At 42.9% G+C, this 17,948-nt stretch overlaps 1 protein-coding gene across 14 annotated transcripts in view; it reads right to left on the reverse strand.

Moving 5' to 3' along the window:
- Nucleotides 1–17,948, reverse strand: part of MAP3K13 (mitogen-activated protein kinase kinase kinase 13) — a 169,093-nt gene that overhangs the window by 5,026 nt on the left and 146,119 nt on the right. For all 14 annotated transcript variants that reach the window (XM_027061261.2, XM_053221118.1, XM_053221119.1 and 11 more), the window contains 6 exons: nt 15,126–15,235; nt 14,042–14,158; nt 13,226–13,363; nt 7,217–8,003; nt 2,845–2,915; nt 84–381 (listed from right to left, as the gene is read on the reverse strand). In XM_027061261.2, coding sequence (XP_026917062.2) covers nt 84–381; nt 2,845–2,915; nt 7,217–8,003; nt 13,226–13,363; nt 14,042–14,158; nt 15,126–15,235 — 1,521 coding nt within the window. The remainder of the gene's footprint in view (nt 1–83; nt 382–2,844; nt 2,916–7,216; nt 8,004–13,225; nt 13,364–14,041; nt 14,159–15,125; nt 15,236–17,948) is intronic.

The raw sequence follows: 17,948 nt of genomic DNA on the forward strand, positions 1-17,948 counted from the left end.
TTATCTTATACCCTAAATGACTTGAGCATACTCTAAACCCAAAGAGCTATAGTGATCAGAGGAGAAGGGAGGAGAAGCCCCACCTCGTAGCCACGTTCCTCCGCACACAGCTTGCCCAGAGACATCTGCGTCTTCACGCGGCGCACGGCGCACTCCTTGTCAGAGAGCCCATCTGAATGCGAGGATATCTCAATGGGGATCTCTGGCGTCTGGGACAGCAGGTCATCTAGCTTCTCGGCCAGGCGGTCTTCCAGTTTATCCACTAACTCATCAGGACTGTTGGAGTGGTCGCTGGTATTTCCCTCCTCTCCATCAGACACAGAGAAATTCTCAGAGCTAAAGGTTGAATACGACTGGCAGCTGCTGATACAGCGATGGGGCCTAGAACCACAAAAAACCAGAGGAACTTAATCACGGGAACAACTACTGTTCTTAGACCATAGCCTTGGTGAGAGGTTTTCTAGGTTTCTCCCTGCCCCCGAGGGAGACTCGAAACTCCAGGTGGATAGACACTATTAAATTTTATAAGACCAGTGCTCTAACCCCTGAGCTATGGAGCCAACACTATTAAATTTTAAAGCAAACGAGAAGGAAATTTGCATTTCCTGTTCATTTGGTTTGTATGTTTATGTGGCTAAACAGTACACTCCACTGTTGATGGCTACTACTGGTCTTTGAGAAACTCAGCAGCTCATAGATCACAGATCACTCAGCAGATCACAGTTGTGTACACGCATGCATGGTATGGAAAAGTTCAAACTGAAATTCAGCTGCTTATACACAGACCTCCCAGATTCTTACAGGTAAACGAGTCTTGAGAGATTCTTTGGTCTAACTCATTTCTCAGGCCATAACACTGGAGCCAGACAAGGAAAGTGACTTGTTCCAGGCCACACCATCAGAGAAGGCAGAGCTGCAGCTTGGGCCGGGTCTACGCATACCCTGCTCAGTGTCATTCTCTACCAGCTGCATTTCCCACTGGGCATGGCGGCTGTGGAAGGCCACGTGTGTCCACCCTGTCAGCCAACCCCCAGTGCAGATGAGCTTGGAAGGAACGTTCCCTCTGCAGCTATGGCCACTGCTGAGTTAGCTAATGACTGATTCCTGTTAACATGTGGGTTTAGCACAGATGAGGCAAAATCTGCAGGGGGTGGGGAGCAGAGGGAGAATTTGCAAAAGTTCTTCAGTTTTTCCCCATTGTTTATAAGTAGCCTAGCAAATAAGAATGCTGTTAGTTCACTTTGGTTTCAAAAGAAAACAAATAATAAAAAGAAGACTGACTTTTTCCTCTGTCATTGTCAGATCTTTCTGTATCTCTTAGTACAAAGTGATTTTGATGGCATACGATCTGAGCCTCGCCAATGACAAGGTCAGGTGATAGGCTGCAAGGCTGGGGGGACCAAGGACACCTGAAAAGAGCCTGTGGGAGAAGGAGATTAAAGTAGGACTTACACAACATCTCAAGGCTAGGAATCCAGAAAAGAGATAGGGAGCAAAATGTTATAAAAAGGAAAACCATGCAGTAAAAACATACATATAATTTTCATCATGGCCAACAAGAAAGGCGGGAAGCCATTAGGTGGGCTGAGTGTATGGTGTGTCATGGGAACAAAGCTGGGAGTCACGTAATTGTGATGTCGGTAGAGTGAGTTCAGAGAACGAAAAGACATTTTACTCAGATTCAATCTCACTGCATAGGAGAAACCAAGGAGGCAATAAGGCAGCAATAGCAATGTGGCAGGAATAGCTCAGGGGATGAGAACAGATTTCAATTCTTTGTACAGCGTTGGGACCCAGAATACAATTTACCAAAGGAATCCCTTGGTTTGCAGAGAATTCCTGTTTCTGGGCAGGTACACAAACCTTTCCGGCAGATTCTTAGAGCCATATTCTTCAAGAACAGAATGCCTAATTGCAGAAAAGGCTTTATTGGAGGAAAACTACCTTCCCCACTCCTACATAAGGGCAGCTCTTTTCTAGAAGTAGGGGGATGTAGTACTTCTTTAATTTACAATGACTATTTCTGGCTAAGCACGAAGCTATTTTTAAGGCTGGGTTGAAGGAGGACTCAACCTAATTAATTATACTTAACTTCAGGCATAAAATCCAAGGCATGGAGAGTGCTATGGGCTGAACTGTGTTCCCTCCCACCTCCACCCCAATTCGTATATTGAAGCCCTACCCCAGTGTGACTGAATCTGGAGATAGGCTCCTAGGAGATAATTAAGGTTAAATGAGATCATAAGCGCAGGTCCAAAATCCCATGGGACTGTGATCTTATAAGAGGAAGATATTTTCCCTTCCCTTCATTCCCTTCTCCACCTTCTCTGTCCCATACTCCCCCACCTCAACCCTGTAAGGACACAGCAAGAAGGCTGCTGTCTGCAAGCTAGGAAGAGAGTCTTCACCAGGAACCTTGATCTGGGACTTCCCAGCCTCCAGAACCGTGAAAGATAAATTCCCATTGTTTAAGCCACCCAGCCTGTGGTATTTTGTTATAGCAGCCCAAGAGACTAATAAAAGGAGGTACACCAGAAACCAATGATATTATCCACAAAACAGCATGGCCATCTCTCATAAAATTCCCACTACATTCTCAAATGCACATTGAATCCATATTTATACTCCTCATCTTGAAGCTCCTAAGAAATGAATTCTGATGAACTAGAATCTGCTGTGCATAGCCAGCCGCCAAAATGTGGCAATGGGAAAGGAAGAATTGTGAGTTCAAATCTCCCTACAAGGTGGTTGTTCGAAAGTGATCTGTGACTGAACAGGAGGTATGGCAAACTCAGGATTTTCCCCATTACAATGAAAGCAGTCACAGGTGTTTATTGGTTTTACCTCTGTCTTCGTGGAAATTCAACTTCACTATCTACTTCCCCTTCTTCTTCTTCTGAGGAGTCATCTCCACTCTGAGGAGAACAAGGGGAGAGTTTTACCTCAATCTGTCTCTGTCTCTCTCTCTCTCTCTCTCTCTCTCTCTCTCATACACACATACACACACACACTCCATATAAAAGATTTAATTATAATAAAAAGGCATTGAATAGTAGTTTGCTGAATGTCATCTTTAAACATATATGTTTTCCTTTATTCATTCAGCAACTTTTCCTCAGTGTCCATGATGACTGGGTCTGTGCTCTTTGCTGCAAGACACACAGACCTGAGTAAATGTGAGCCTTGCCCTCAGGTAGGTGAGGACTCCATGAGACTGTCCAAGGTGAGCGATGAGGAGGGAAAACTAGAGACAAGGTCTGGATTTGGGGGCAGCCTTGTAATTATTGTTATTCATGGTTCCAGGCCCTGACACAGGGACTCCACCAAGAAGTGATCTTTCAATTCTTCAAAACCTAACAACTACTTTCCCCCTTTTATGTCACCAGTCACCTTTTCACTAATATTATAGTTACTATGCTTATATCATTTGCACTACTAAGGCATACATTATTTGAGGGTCAGGCCATATCTTGTATTTCTTATTCCACCATGAATACAACACTGCATACACTGCACTAAACAGGTGCTCAGTGCATTATTGAGCCCGCATGTTGGCCAGGATAAGGGAGCTCTGCTTGGGACATCTGAGGCCTCGTGATTGCTAGGGCTCTGTGGTTCATCTGGAAGTCTGGGTAAGTGTCCTGAGAAGATGATCTTCCTTCACAGGAAGAGTCCATTTCTCTTTGAGGACATAAGAACAGTCACATTTAAAATCAGCTGTCCTTACCCACAGAATCATGATGCACTGGATTACTATCACCCCTTGCAAGGTGGGTAACTGGGCCCAAGTAATCGTACCAAAGTTTGAAGATAATTTACTTTTAAAGTCAGGTTTTTTTTAAATTTTTTAAAAAATGTTTTTATTTATTTTGGAGACAGAGAGTGACAGAGCATAAGTGGGGAAGGGGCATAGAGAGAGAAAGACACAGAATCTGAAGCAGGCTCCAGGCTCTGAGCTGTCAGCACAGAGCCTGATGTGGGGCTCGAACTCACAGACTGTGAGATCATGACCTGAGCTGAAGTCGGATGCTTAACCAACGGAGCCACCCAGGTGCCCCTTAAAGTCAGTTTTAATATACTATCACTCTTACCAATTTGTATTCTGATATGCCTTTTTGAGTAGTAAAGACAGGCATGGGGTTATACTGACTGCCGAGATGAGCATTTACCCTAGGCATACCTTGGAAGTGTATCCCGGTCGAGAGAAGTTGAACTGTCCTGTGGGAGTGCTGTTCCAGGGAGGCCAAATGTATGGGGTGTGTGTTTCCTGGCCCGTGGGCCCAAAGAATGCATCAAAATGGCATCAGAATGGCTCAAAGGTACATGTTACTTGGGAGGGGACTGGGGTGACTGCTAAAGGGTGCTGGGTTTGTTTATGGGATGATGAAAATATTCTAAAATTGGTTGTGGTGGTGACTGCATAGCTATGAATAAAAGCACTGAGTTGTACACTTAATAGGAGAGCTTTATGGTATGTAAATTATATCTCAATAAAGTTGTTACTGAAAAAAATACATGTTACTGGCCATATAGGGAGTAAGAGCACCCAAAACACAACTTAATCTCTGGGAATGCTTAGTCACTCGCGAGAAGCACTCGGGAGAAGAAATACAGTTCTGAGATAGTAGCCCTCAGCTTCAACTTCTTTTTTTTTTAAATTGAAGTGTAATTAATTTTTATATAAGTTCCAGGTGTGTAACATAGTGATTCAACAAGTGCATATATTATGCTATGCTTGCCAAAACAAGTACAGTTAGCATAGGTCACCTTACAAAGTTATTACAGTATTATTGACTATATTTCCTATGCTTTACTCTTCATCCCTTGTGAGCTATTTATTTTATAACTGGAAGTCCGAACCTCTTAACCCCCTTTACCTATTTCACCCATTCCCCCACCCCCACCCCTTTGGCAACCACTAGTTTGTTCTCCACATTTATGAATCTATTTCTTCTTTGCTCATTTGTTTTTTAGATTCCACACATAAGTGAATGATATGGTATCTGTCTCTTTATGTCTGACTTATTTCACTTAGCATAATACCCTTTAGGTCCATCCATGTTGTCACAATTGGCAAGATTTCATTCTTTTTTTATGTCTGAGTATATCCCATTGTATGTATGTATGAATATATGTATGTATGTAAGTGTGTGTGTGTGTGTGTGTGTGTGTGTGTATAAGTGCACACACACACACACACCATATCTTCTTTATCCATTCACCCATTGATGGACACTCAGGTTATTTCCGTATCTTGGCCATTGTAAACAATACTGCAATAAACACAAGGGTGCACATATTTTTTCTAATTAGTGCTTTCGTTTTCTTTGGGTAAATACCCAGAAGTGAAGTTACTAGGTCATAGGGTGGTTCTATTTTTAATATTTTGAGGAACCTCCATACTGTTTATCATAGTGGCTGCACGAGTTGACATTCCCACCAACACTACATATGAGTTCCCTTTTTTCCACATCCTCTCCAACTTGTTATTTCTTATCTTCTTGATGCTAGTCATTCTTTTTTTATTTAATGTTTACTTATTTCTGAGAGAGAGACACACACACACAGAGTGGGCATGGGGGAGGGGCAGAAAAAAAGGGGATGACAGAATCTGAAGCAGTCTCCAGGCTTCATGTTGTCAGCATAGAGCCTGACATGGGGCTTGAACCCACAAACTGTGAGATCATGACCTGAGCTGAAGTCAGATGCTTAACCAACTGAACCACCCAGGCATCCCTGATTCTAGTCATTCTGAATTATATGTCAACTTCTTTTAAATGTCTAGTTGACCAAAACAAGCTCATTTACATTTTAGACCATTTCATTCCTTCACCTGAGCTCCTGCTGAGTGTTGCTGAAGTGAAGCATTACTGAAGGACTGAGTGGGTATCTGCCCTGTGCTAAATACTTTTCATACATAATCTTATTTTTAACTCATTAGCAAAATGAGCTAACATTTTTGGAAGATTGTTATGTTCCAGGCCCTGTTCAAAATGCTTTATATGTATTAACCCATTTAATCCACATCAGCCAGTGAGGCAGGGGCCAGTATTTGCCCCATTTATAGACAAGGGCAGCATAGAGGTTCTAAATGTAAGAGCCTTGCTTTGAACTCATATCTGTCTGGCTCCCAGGCTCATGCTGTTAACCACTATGGTAGACTGTCTCCAAGCTAATGAACCCTAGGCCTCTAGTGGGTGAGGAGGAGAAGAACAGGTTTGAATGACAAAGAACTCGCTGGGTCATGATGGTTATTAATAAAGGCAGGGCTTTCCAAAATATACTATTTTTCTTAATATTTTATTTTTTCTCAAGTAGGCTCCACAACTAACGTGGGACTTGAACTCATGACCCTAAGTTCAAGAGTCACATACATGCTCTACCAACTGAGCCAGGCAAACACTCCTCCAAAATATATTATGAAGAAGGCTAGTTCCATGGGATATTAATAGATGTTATTTTTAAAGCCATTATGGCCAACTAGGTGAGGAAAATGCCGGATTAAACAAGGTACAGTATGATTTTTTTTTTCCAGAGAGAGGGTACAAGTGAATGAGGGGCAGAGAGAGAGGGAGAAAGAGAGAATTCCATAAGGGGGCAGAGAGGGAGGAAGAAAAGGGTGAGAGAGAGAAGCAGGGTTCAGCTGATGCAGGGTTCCAGCTCACCCGAAGTGGGACACATGCTCACCCAAAGCGGGGCTGGAGCTCACTGGATGTGGTGTTCAAACAGCTGAACTGTGAGACCATGACCTGAGCTGAAGCCCAATGCTTAACCGACTGAGCCACCCAGACGCCCCTGTATGATTTTTTTAAAGCCTAGGATTTGTTGATGTGCACAAGGAATCTCCAAGAGAGGACAGAGAATACTGTTTTTCAAACTTGTTTTATAATGGGACCCTTCCTTCTTGCAACATCCATCATGACTAGGCTAGGGTAGTTCTAGTTTTGATTACAGATCCCTGGTTATCTACTTATAACTTATATATATTTGAACCAGTCCTCTGGGGTCAGTAGTTCCCAAAGTGTATTGTCTCTATCACTTAAGCAGTGTGGCAAGAGAGCATCTAAGCTAAAAAACCCTTCTGTTTATGCTTCTGCCATCACATCCTTTTACAAAACGGACACGTGTTACACATGTTTTCCAATATGCACCACACGACAGGCTCTAACATTCCATTAAGGCAGTGGCACATACTGCTGTTGTCATTACGGCTTACCTTTTGCAGGGGCCTTGTATTTCGAGGTAGCACTGGGGGGGTGATGTGATGAGAGATGCCAAGGGATGATGCAGACCTACAGCCTTTGAATTCACTTTCTTCCATTTTCTCAGAACCCTGGGCATTTTCCGAGAGGGGATTGTGTGCTGGTGACTTGAAAAGGTCGGGTCTCCTCCCCACTGGCTCAGCAGAGGGTATGTCTAAGGAACCACACTGTTCTGGCCTGCACTGGAGGCAGGGGTCATAAGGGTCAGCCTGACAACAGCCCCAGGGGCCAGCTGGGCCCTCGTCAGGCTCAGAACTTCTCCAGCAATCTGCAGCCATGGCTGTGGAGATGAGGTCAGGGCTGGAGCCAGGCATCTGTCTTTGAGCATGGTTGCTGAGTGGGCTCCGCAGGGCTGCTGCTGGGCCAAAATACCTCAGGTTGTTGGCGCAGGTTGCAATGTCCTGTCCGTGCATGTTGAGTCTGGGATGGTGACTCTGAGGCACGGCAGGAGGGCATTGCTGGTATTGCTGCTGCAGAGGATTATGGTGATGGGAAGAAGGGTGCTGGGATTGAGCTTGGTGTACATAAGTGGGATGGGGTGAATTTTCTTGCACCGGCTGGTTTTTCAAGATCGCTGCAAAGTCACTATGGCTGCCTCTGCTATTCCCTCGGCGGTGGCGTGGTTTGCTCCGATATCGGCTCTTGCTGCTTGAGGTGGACATTTTGGGACTTCCAGACAAAGGGGATGCGGCGGGAGCCACCTCCATACTGGGGATACCTTCAGATCTCAACAGATCTGGCCTGGGAGCAAACAAAAGGTTGAGTTTTAAACGTATGAAAATATACATTCAAGTTAGGGGAAATGTAACCCAAACCTTAAGATACACACACACCCTGTGATACAGCAGTCACATAGGCAGGGATTTATCCAGTGGAGACAACAGATGTGCATGAAGATGTGTGTCTGAAGATGTTATGTTATACCATAGTTTAAAACACCAGAAAATTAGAAGCAACTTAGATGTTCACCCATAGAGGATTTCCTTTATTCCTTTTGGATATTATTCTGTGCCTCACTAGCTAAGGTACTCAATCCCTTTAAATTCTAATTCTACCCTATAGGCTTCTTAATCTCTTCCTTATAATCTCATCTATCAGCCTGGTGTCAATATGCCAAAGCACAGGCATGGGTTTGCCCATGATTAGAAATCTGTCTGATGATGGATCTAGATAGATCCCACAAAAGATCACAAATCACAGGGGTCTGATACAAGAGAAGGAAACCTCAGATTAATTAGGCAAGAGGCTAAGTTCAAGGATCTTGGTTTAGACATGGTCTCCTGGGTCTGGGACTATGTCCATCCATCTCTGTATGGGAGGGGCATTAGCAGGGAGCCCTGCTCACACTCAGTACTCAAAAATGTTTAAGGAAGACTGAGAAAGGGGTGGAGCCAGAGGAAGGGGAAACAGTACGGAGCCTAGGAGGTTGAACAGACCCAGCAAGAGAAGGGCCAGTGAGGAGTGACCTGGCATTGTCCTGGCTCCTTACGGGAGGAGGTCCTCTCACAGTCCTGTTTTCAAGTGCTGTCTGGGCTGGTCATGTAGGGCATGTGCAAGAGGAAGCCAGAGCTTGAAGGTAAACCTCACACACACTGATTCCAGGGTGCATACGTAAACAATAGCTGGTTTCTGATTGATGAATGGGTATGGGCAGAGACTTGAGGATACCAGGTAGGACCACTACATCCTTCCTTCTTTGGGACCAGATAGACACAAATCAGCAAATTACAGAGCAGGAAGACCCAAACTTTTTTTAAACAACAGAACCTTTTTCTCAAATGAATTATGAGAAATTCAGTATATAAAATAGATATAGTAAGAGAACAGACTAGTGGTTTCCAGATATGGGGAGTAGGAGAAGATGGGTGAAATGGGTGAAGAGCGTCCAAAAGGTACAAACTTCTGGTTATAAAATATATAAGTCCTGTGGATGTAATGTACACCATGAAGACTATAGTTAATGATACAGTTGATCTTTGAATAACATGCACGGTCAAAAATCCAAGCATAACTTTTGACTCCAGAAAACTTAATAATAGACTGCTGTTGACCAGATGTCTTACTGATAAGATAAATAGTGGATTCATACATATGTTGTATATTATATGTATTATATACTGTATTTTTAAAGTGAGCTAGGGAAAAGAAAATGTTAAGAAAATCATAAGAGAAAATACATATACTGGACTGTGCTGCAAAACATTCACATATAAGTGCATTTGTTGGAAACCATGTTGTTCAGTGGTCAACTGTTTCAAATATTGCATATTTGAAAGTCTCTAAGAGATCTTGAAAGTTATTATCACAAGAAAAAAAATGTATTTATTTAAAAAAAAAATTTTTTTAATGTTTATTTTTGAGAGAGAGAGACACGCACACACAGTGCAAGTGGAGGAGGGGCAGAGAGAGAGGAAGACACAGAATCCGAAGCAGGCTTCAGGCTCTGAGCTGTCAGCACAGAGCCCTACGTGGGACTCGAACCCGCAAACCGTGAGATCACGACCCGAGCTGAAGTCAGACACTTAACCGATTGAGCCACCCACATGCCCCCAAAATGTAATTATTTATGCTGAATTATTTATGCAGATGAATGGATCACATAACTAGAGTTTTGTGATAATTATTTCAAAATACATACATGTTTATTGAATTGTTACATTGTACACTTGAAACTAATATGATGTTTTATGTCAAGTATATCTCCCCCACCCCCCCCCCCCCGCCCCGCCAGATATAGTGGAACAGTTGAAGAGGGGTGGCAGAGCAGAACCCCCTCCCTGCAGGGCTCCCCCTCCTCATCTTCTCTACTTCTGCAGTAATCCCTGACACCTCTATGCGGGCCCAGGCGTGTCCCAGATGTTGCTTGAAAACCACAGACATAGTCCTGTCTTCACCTTATGTGAGGAGGAATCCAAAGCCCAAGTGTCTCATGGTCTCACAGTGCATTACTGGCAAAATCCAGACAAGAAGTTTCTCCTAATTTCCAGTCTGGCTTATCAGAGATTCAGAGGACAAGCTTAAAGGTAACTACAAATCACTTGGGGCTTATTAAAATGGTTGAATAGGTCAGGTCTGGGGCCTAAGAGTCTGCATTTCTAATAATGTGAGCACACGAGCAGGGGAGGGCTGAAAGAGAGAGGCAAAGAGCGAATCCCAAGTAGGCTATGTGCTGACAGTGTAGAGCATGACACAGGGCTCGATCCATGAACTGTGAGATCATGACCTGAGCTGAGAAATCAGGAGTTGGATGCTCAACCGACTGAGCCACCCAGGCGCCCCAAGAGCTAACACACTCTCAGATGATGCTGAACTGAGGACCGCGTTTGAATAGCTAGGGCTCACCGGAAATTAGTAGGTATCAGGTTGTAGGAGATGGGTTTTTCTTCTTTCTCAGGAGGACGGTTCAAGGCTCATCTTAGAACAGAAGTTCCAGGTAACACTGGTATATAATAATGTGGGCAGGGTATTGTGCTGCTATAAGCGTCTTCCTGCCTCAGATTCATGGTTCTGTGGTCACCTGGCCAAATTATGCCAGAGAAAATATGTGAATTGAGGAGGTCCTGGGGCTTTTACTGAGGCAAGAGAGCCATCCAAGGCCCAGTTATGGGTATCTACTTACACAGTGACTGGCCAGGGTGGGACCTAAAAGAGAGCTGAGGTAGAAGTGTCCCGGGGCACTGGGTGGCTCAGTTGGTTAGGCGACCAGCTTTGGCTCAGGTCATGATCTCACAGTTTGTGAGTTTGAGCTCCGTGTCGGGCTCTGTGCTAATAGCTCAGAGCCTGGAGCCTGCTTCAGATTCTGTGTCTCCTTCTCTCTCTACCCCTCCCCTGCTCACGCTGTGTCTCTCTCTGCCTCTCAATAATAAGTAAACGTTAAAAAAAATTAGTAAGTGTCCTAAGTCAGGTGAAGCCTGCTTTTATTGAACCTAGCAGTACAAACATCACAGAATAACAATGATACAGCACTTCACCATTTACAAAGCACTTTATAATGTATAAAACACTTGTTTCCTATGATTCATTTTCCAATATTCATTTTATAGATAATGGCACTGAGGGATCCTAGAGGTTAATTGGCTTGTATCCATCACAAAATAAGTTAAATGCCAGGACTCATAACTCAAACCCCAGTCTTTTGACACTAAGGAATAGCTCTTCCCCATTCCAAGCTTCTCTTTATTATGAGGTGTTTAGACTATTGTACTGGATTATACTTACTTGTGATAGGCTTAGTGGATCCATACTTGAACTCCGATTCTCTTCTTTTTAGTCCCCAACTGAACCCACACTGACACACCATAGATGGTGGATGGTTTTTCCTCTCTGATCTCCTCAGAGGTCACTGGGCTTCTAACTTAATCACTGGACTGTCCAAATAATCTGAAACTGAAATCCTCCAGGGGCAAGTAGAACTCTTTGCAGCTCAAAGACCTGTTCCAGGTTGCCTTCCTGGATGAGTTCAGTTAGCTTGGAGACTAAGCATCTGCTGATGATGGCAAACTCTTCCAAACATATTCCTCATAGCCAAAATTAAAAGTAAATGTGAGCTCATACTATTTTCTCCTCCAAAGCTCTTAGTTTTATCTGTAGCAGAATGGAGGGAGGAGCCAGAAGGTGAACTCTGTCCCTGATTAATACAGCAAAACAAAGAGGTGTTGGGATCTTCAGAGGTTTTGCCAGGTGCCATCTGCAAACAGTTTCTCAGAACTGACTAGAAGGTGGTCAGGGGTGGTAAGTAAAAGCAAAATTGGAATTAATCCATGTAGTTACTCCTTAGTAGTTTAGATTTCTATTAGTCATGCTATGGTAGAATGGCCACCATTCTCAAAGCCTTAAAATACATTTTTGGTTTTAATTTTGTCCTTACTTTGATCCTTACTGCATTGTTCTCAAGTCTCACCATTGGGTCTATACCCCAGGTTTAGGGACATTTCTCTCCTCTACATTACTTGGCTGGAACAGAGTCCACTCTCCATTATTTGGGAGGAATGGGGATCTAGCAGAGCCTGATAATAAAATAACTGACTAGAAGAGCATTCTAAGATTAAACTAATACAAGGAAAATGTGCTGTAATTAGTGGAAAGGGCAATCTTTTAAAAAATTATTCAAAAACTAATTTTTAGCACCTATGGTTTATAATTTTATCGTAAAACTTTTTTTTTAACATTTATTCATTTTTGAGAAACAGAGTGTGAGTGGGGAGGGGCAGAGAGCAAAGGAGACACAGAATCCAAAGCAAGGTCCAGGCTCTGAGCCGTCAGCAGTGACGTGGGGCTCAAACTCACAGACCATGAGATCATGGCCTGAGCCAAAGTCGGACGCTTATCTGACTGAGGTACCCAGGCACTCTTCACATTTATCTTTTTAAACTTCACAGAAGTCCCATGCAGGAGTAGAAATGACGGGACCCACATGGTTGGGTATAGGTAATTATCAAAGCCCCTCCTTTTGTTTTTGGTGGTAGATTTATAGACACTTACTACATTATTAAAAAGAACTCAATGAATAAATAAAAGTGGGACATACATGGACCAATGTTGCATAAAACAAGAATTATGATGAACCCAATTCTGTGTGTTACAGGTCAAAAAAAGAAAAAGAAATCTCATGTGTGATCGTTATACCATTTTACCTATGGGGTTGACAGAGGTCAAGTGACGTGACCCACATCATGCAGTTTATCAGAGGCAGAGCTGGGATTTGAATCTAGGTCTGTCTGGCCCCCAGTGCTTTTTCTTTTCACTATTCCATGCTAAGTCAATAAATATCTCTGTCCTCAGGCAGTAAAAACTAGACTCCTAGAGTTTGTGACACATTCTCTCACTTTCCCATCCTGTTTTATCTAGAGGCAAGTGTGCCAATGATGAGCTACGGAGTGGACACACCAACCATGATGTGATAATGTATTTTTAGGGAGATATTTTCCCATTTCTCTGAATACCAGGTTGGGACAGTGTCTCACCGTTTGGTCTGCATCCCTGATTTATGAGGCGCACCTTTCCTCTTCATGAGTTTCTCCATGGCGTTGGGGTGGATTATTGGACGGACGGGGTGTCGTTTGTAAGTTCCAGGGTACTTCTTTTCTACTGCCTGCTCACGCCTGCAGAATGAAAGGAAAAGCCACATCTCAGTCACTGCAGACAGACGGGCAGAATGTTTTCACAGGCTAATTCCACTCACAGATGCCGGGCACACTTAACAGATACATGCTCTTTAATTACAAGGTTACTATTCAGGTTAAGAAGGGGAGAAAAGATATGAAATTCAACTAATGTGACTTAACTGTGCTCTTCTACTCTCAGGTGGACTCAGGGGCTGACCTTCCCTCCCCCAACACACCTCACGGGAGACACAATGCGACGGTAGATGACCTACTTATTTTCGGTTGCTGTTTTGGTCAGGACCAGCAGGTTTTCTTGTCCTTGTCAAGAATACCTTAAACCACTTTCATCAGCCACCTTACTTCCCTGGGGGGCAAAAAGCTCCCACTCATCCACACCAAGCTTTTCTAGAAATGAGGACTCTTTCTTGGGGTCATTCAATAGGGTGAAGTTGCAAATGGCTATCAAGTGCACATTTCTCTACGACCAGCTCCACCCAACTGAAACTTCTTCAGGGGTAGAGACCTGCGCACAGCACATCCCTTAGGGAATGTTGGGTAATTGAATAAAGTATTTGCTATTTTTAGTTTTGAGTAGTATCAGTGTGGAGGAGCAGTACATTTCTGCTGATTGGTAGACCCAACTCAGTAAGGACAGACAGAAGTCTGGATACATACTTAATGAGCTCCTTCTCCCGCATTTCCAGCTGCAGCATGATGGCACTCAGTTCCATGTATAAATTATTAGCCCGCTCAAGTTTTCTCTCATAGTGTTCACGAATATCCAAAGCATGCCTATCAAAGAAAATACAGCATCAGCAAAGCTGGCTACCTTGGGGGAGAACAAAGAATCACACTAATGAAATAAGAACCAGGATGGTTTATCTCAAAAACATTGGTGTGGGGCGCCTGAGTGACTTAGTTGGTTAGGCATCTGACTTCAGCTCAGGTCATGATCTTGCGGTTCACAGGTTCGAGCCCTGTGTTGGGCTCTGCGCTGACAGCTCAGAGTCTGGAGCCTGCTTCAGATTCTGTGTCTCCCTCTCTCTCTGCCCCTTCCTGGCTCGCACTCTGTCTCTCTCTCAAAAATAAACATAAAAAAAAAAAAGCATTGTTCTGAGTGTCATCTAAATTTAAGGATGCCCTTTTTGATGTAATGACTCTGACAAGTTGGAGTGGGGGATGGGAAACCCAAGCTTTCACTTGGTTTATCCTTAGGGGTCACATCCAGCTATACAGAATAGCCAGGAGGGCCACAGATAAAATCTGAATATGATTTGTGTATAATTTGTAGCCTTTGTGCAGTGCTGACGGTATCTTAATAAGAATACTATATGTTAATGGGAATATGCAATCAAGGCTGACCCCATGACCTTGTACTTATCTGTGGTACAGATCTTGCCTAATACAGTGGCTATCTATGACTGTGTCTTGTACCTCTTCATTGATCATAAGCACCTTGAGACCAGGCGCTACATCTTATAAAGTGCTGCCTTCCAGGTCACCTAGGACAGGCACTGAATGAAGAAAGAGCATTGCTCCAAGAGTGTTTGCTGCAGAGATATAATAAAGGAGGATAACAAGATTGCAGGGAGAAGACAGAACAGCAGTACAAAGGACAGCTAACTTTTAAAGAGAATTAACAGTAAGTAGCACAGGTGAAAGGTGTGTACGAGGCGAAATGGTGATTCACGAGGAGAGTTCCTGCCAGTATCTGAAGATCTAGGGACAAGAAGAGATGGGGAAGGACAGAGCAGCAGACCTGAGCTCTTCTCTGCGCCTCCGAATCAGTTCTTCATCTAATCGGTGTATACAGGTTCCCTCACTTTTGATCTTCTCAAAGTGTTTTTTCACCTCTTCTCTCCATTCAGCCTGGGTAGGACAAATTAGACTTTGTTAATAGTCTAGGAGTGTTAATCCCTGATAGAACCATGGGGTCATGTGCAAGATTTTTTTTTCCCTGAATGCTTTTACTGAAGAGACTTAACAAATAAATGTTCAATAACTATTAGTTGATTACAGCAAAATACCTCATGCTCCGCTATCTGCACCCTCTACCCCACACACCATGACCTTATTTTCTGTATTTAGTCCAACATGTGATGCTGTCTCTTTTTCCAGTTTTCTTGTAATACTGGCCACCAGAAATATCACAGCTGGCATACTAGCCATCACCCCTGGAATAAGAGAGCTCAGTTTTAAGTGAAGATGGTGGCTGAGGTGACGTGGTTAGAAAGAAAGTCTCTGATAACCCTCTGTATAAGTATATGCTAGTGAGAATATGATCATGTTTACAATTGGCTCCAGAAGTCCTCTTAGGTTCTGTTTATGAAAATACCTTTAAAAAATATTGGTAGAAGACCCAAGGGGAATGAACAACAGGAGTTGGGAATAAAGATATAGGAAATTATACAGGAATTTGGGAGTGAGGGAAAGAACAGGAAAGGAGAAAGAGGAGGAGAAAGAGTATGGCTAAACTATTTAATAGTTGGACAAAATTTTTAGAATGGGGATAAATGTCTAATATGTGAGTTCAATTGTTCAAAATGTGAGCCCTTTCCAATTTCCTAAACTGTTAGTAAAGTCTCTGACATTCACCTTGACTTTGGATGAGTGTTTTTGTTTTTTTTGACATCAAGGAAAGGTGCTGAACTCCACGTTTGGGTCAATGACAGGACAAAGATAGAGAAACAACCACAAGATGGCAGGGATGGGGCCCCAAAATTTTAGAAAGGCAGAGCCAGAGGGACCAGGAAATTATAAATTTCTCAGGAATTCACAGAAGCGTTAGGACACGGGACTTTCCACAGAGCATGGAATTCCAAGCCCATTTTATCTAAATTTTAGGGAATAGAAAAACCTCTGCTGCAATATAGTCTACAGGCAATTTCTAGAAAAGAGCTAAAGGAGATGTTTCCTCAAATTACATATAAACTACAATCCCCAAGAAGCTAATGAGACTAAGATAATTTCCAGTAAAGGCTAGACGTACAACTAAATGCCTCTAATTACATATTCTTCCTCTGGAGCTATTCTATTACTTTTAGATTCATGTTTAAAATTATTTCTCTAGATCATGGAAGAAGTTATGCTTAAGTAATTGTGAAATTCCAGAAGGTTTCTCCCCAAATTTGCTATTTCTCATTTAGTTTTTAGAGGAAATCATATCATACGTATTTAAAAAGTGATCATCCTGCTAATCTATTTATAATACGCTAGACATTCATGTATCTCTCTATATATGTTGACTGACCATTGGAGAAAGATTTCTGTCAGTCAGCTGACTTTTGGGCACCAAACCTGCCGAACAACGTCATCAGAAAGTCAAGGTCATCAGAAAGTCAGATCCAGAATGCACTGCCCATTGTTTGGTAACAGTCTTTGACAGTATCTAAGCAATAAATGCAGGTTTGGTTGAGCTCCTAAAGTAATGCTGTTCTGTCAATCATCAGATCAAAGTCTGAAGTAAAAAGAATATCTGAGCCTCAAGAAGCCTAAGATCGGGGTGCCTGGGTGGCTCAGTTGGTTAAGCGTCTGACGTCAGGTCAGGTCATGATCTCACGGTTTATGAGTTCGAGCCTCACGTTGGGCTCTGTGCTGACAGCTCTGAGCCTAGAGCCTGCTTTGGATTCTGTGTCTCCCTCTCTCTCTCTGCCCTTCCCCCCACTTGCACTCTGTCTCTCTCTCTCTCTCTCTTTCTCAAAAATAAACATTAAAAAAAAAATTAAAAAAAAAAAAAAGAAGCCTAAGATTGACAATCAAGAGATGTTAGACCAAAAAAGGATAAGGGAGCTGGCCACGTCTGGGCCTTAAAGCGTCCTCTTTTGTGCAAAAACATATCAGTAGATCCTAGTACAATACCTAAAAAGAAGGGACCAGGAAAAGAAACATCTCCCTCTGGTGGTCAGGAATCAGATGTCACAGAATAGATTTTTTTTTTTTTTTCATTTCTTGAGGAAATAAACCCTTTTGAAGATTGGAACCTATTAAAAAGGAGATTTCCAAAAAGAAGTACCCCCTTCCATATGAAGAGGGAACAAGATATATGGGAAAACACCAGTACTGATTAATCATATATTTTCCCCGCAGGTATAGTGTTACTGCTAGATGTTAATTTTGGACTTTCACCACATTTGCTTAGAATCTTTACATTATAGGAGTTCCAATTTGCACTTAATCTGCAGTGCAGACACGTCTGGGTATATCTGAAAAAATGGAAGGTGGGTAGGCCTGAAACCAATTTGTAAAGACTGAGGTGCCTCGGAGAGAACATATGGCATGAGAGAAGGAGGAATCCTACATGAACCTGACCTATAACAAAGCCACGATAAGAGTGGAGAAGCATTTCCCATTGTTTCATTAAAATGCCTGTAAAACACTGGGCCGTAAACAGCACTGCTCTGTTACCTTTAACAAAGTGTAACTCACCAGAGAAAGGAAGAGGTCATTGTGTAAATAGAACAATATGCAGCTTTGGAATCTTGAGAATTCCAAGCTTCAGTTACAGCAGGAAATGGCAGCACTCAGTGGGTGATGGCAGTGCCTTAAAGATACGGCAGCACCCAATGGATGCCAGCTGGGGACT

This window comes from Acinonyx jubatus, chromosome C2 (genome assembly GCF_027475565.1).
Source record: "Acinonyx jubatus isolate Ajub_Pintada_27869175 chromosome C2, VMU_Ajub_asm_v1.0, whole genome shotgun sequence".
Taxonomy (NCBI): domain Eukaryota; kingdom Metazoa; phylum Chordata; class Mammalia; order Carnivora; family Felidae; genus Acinonyx; species Acinonyx jubatus.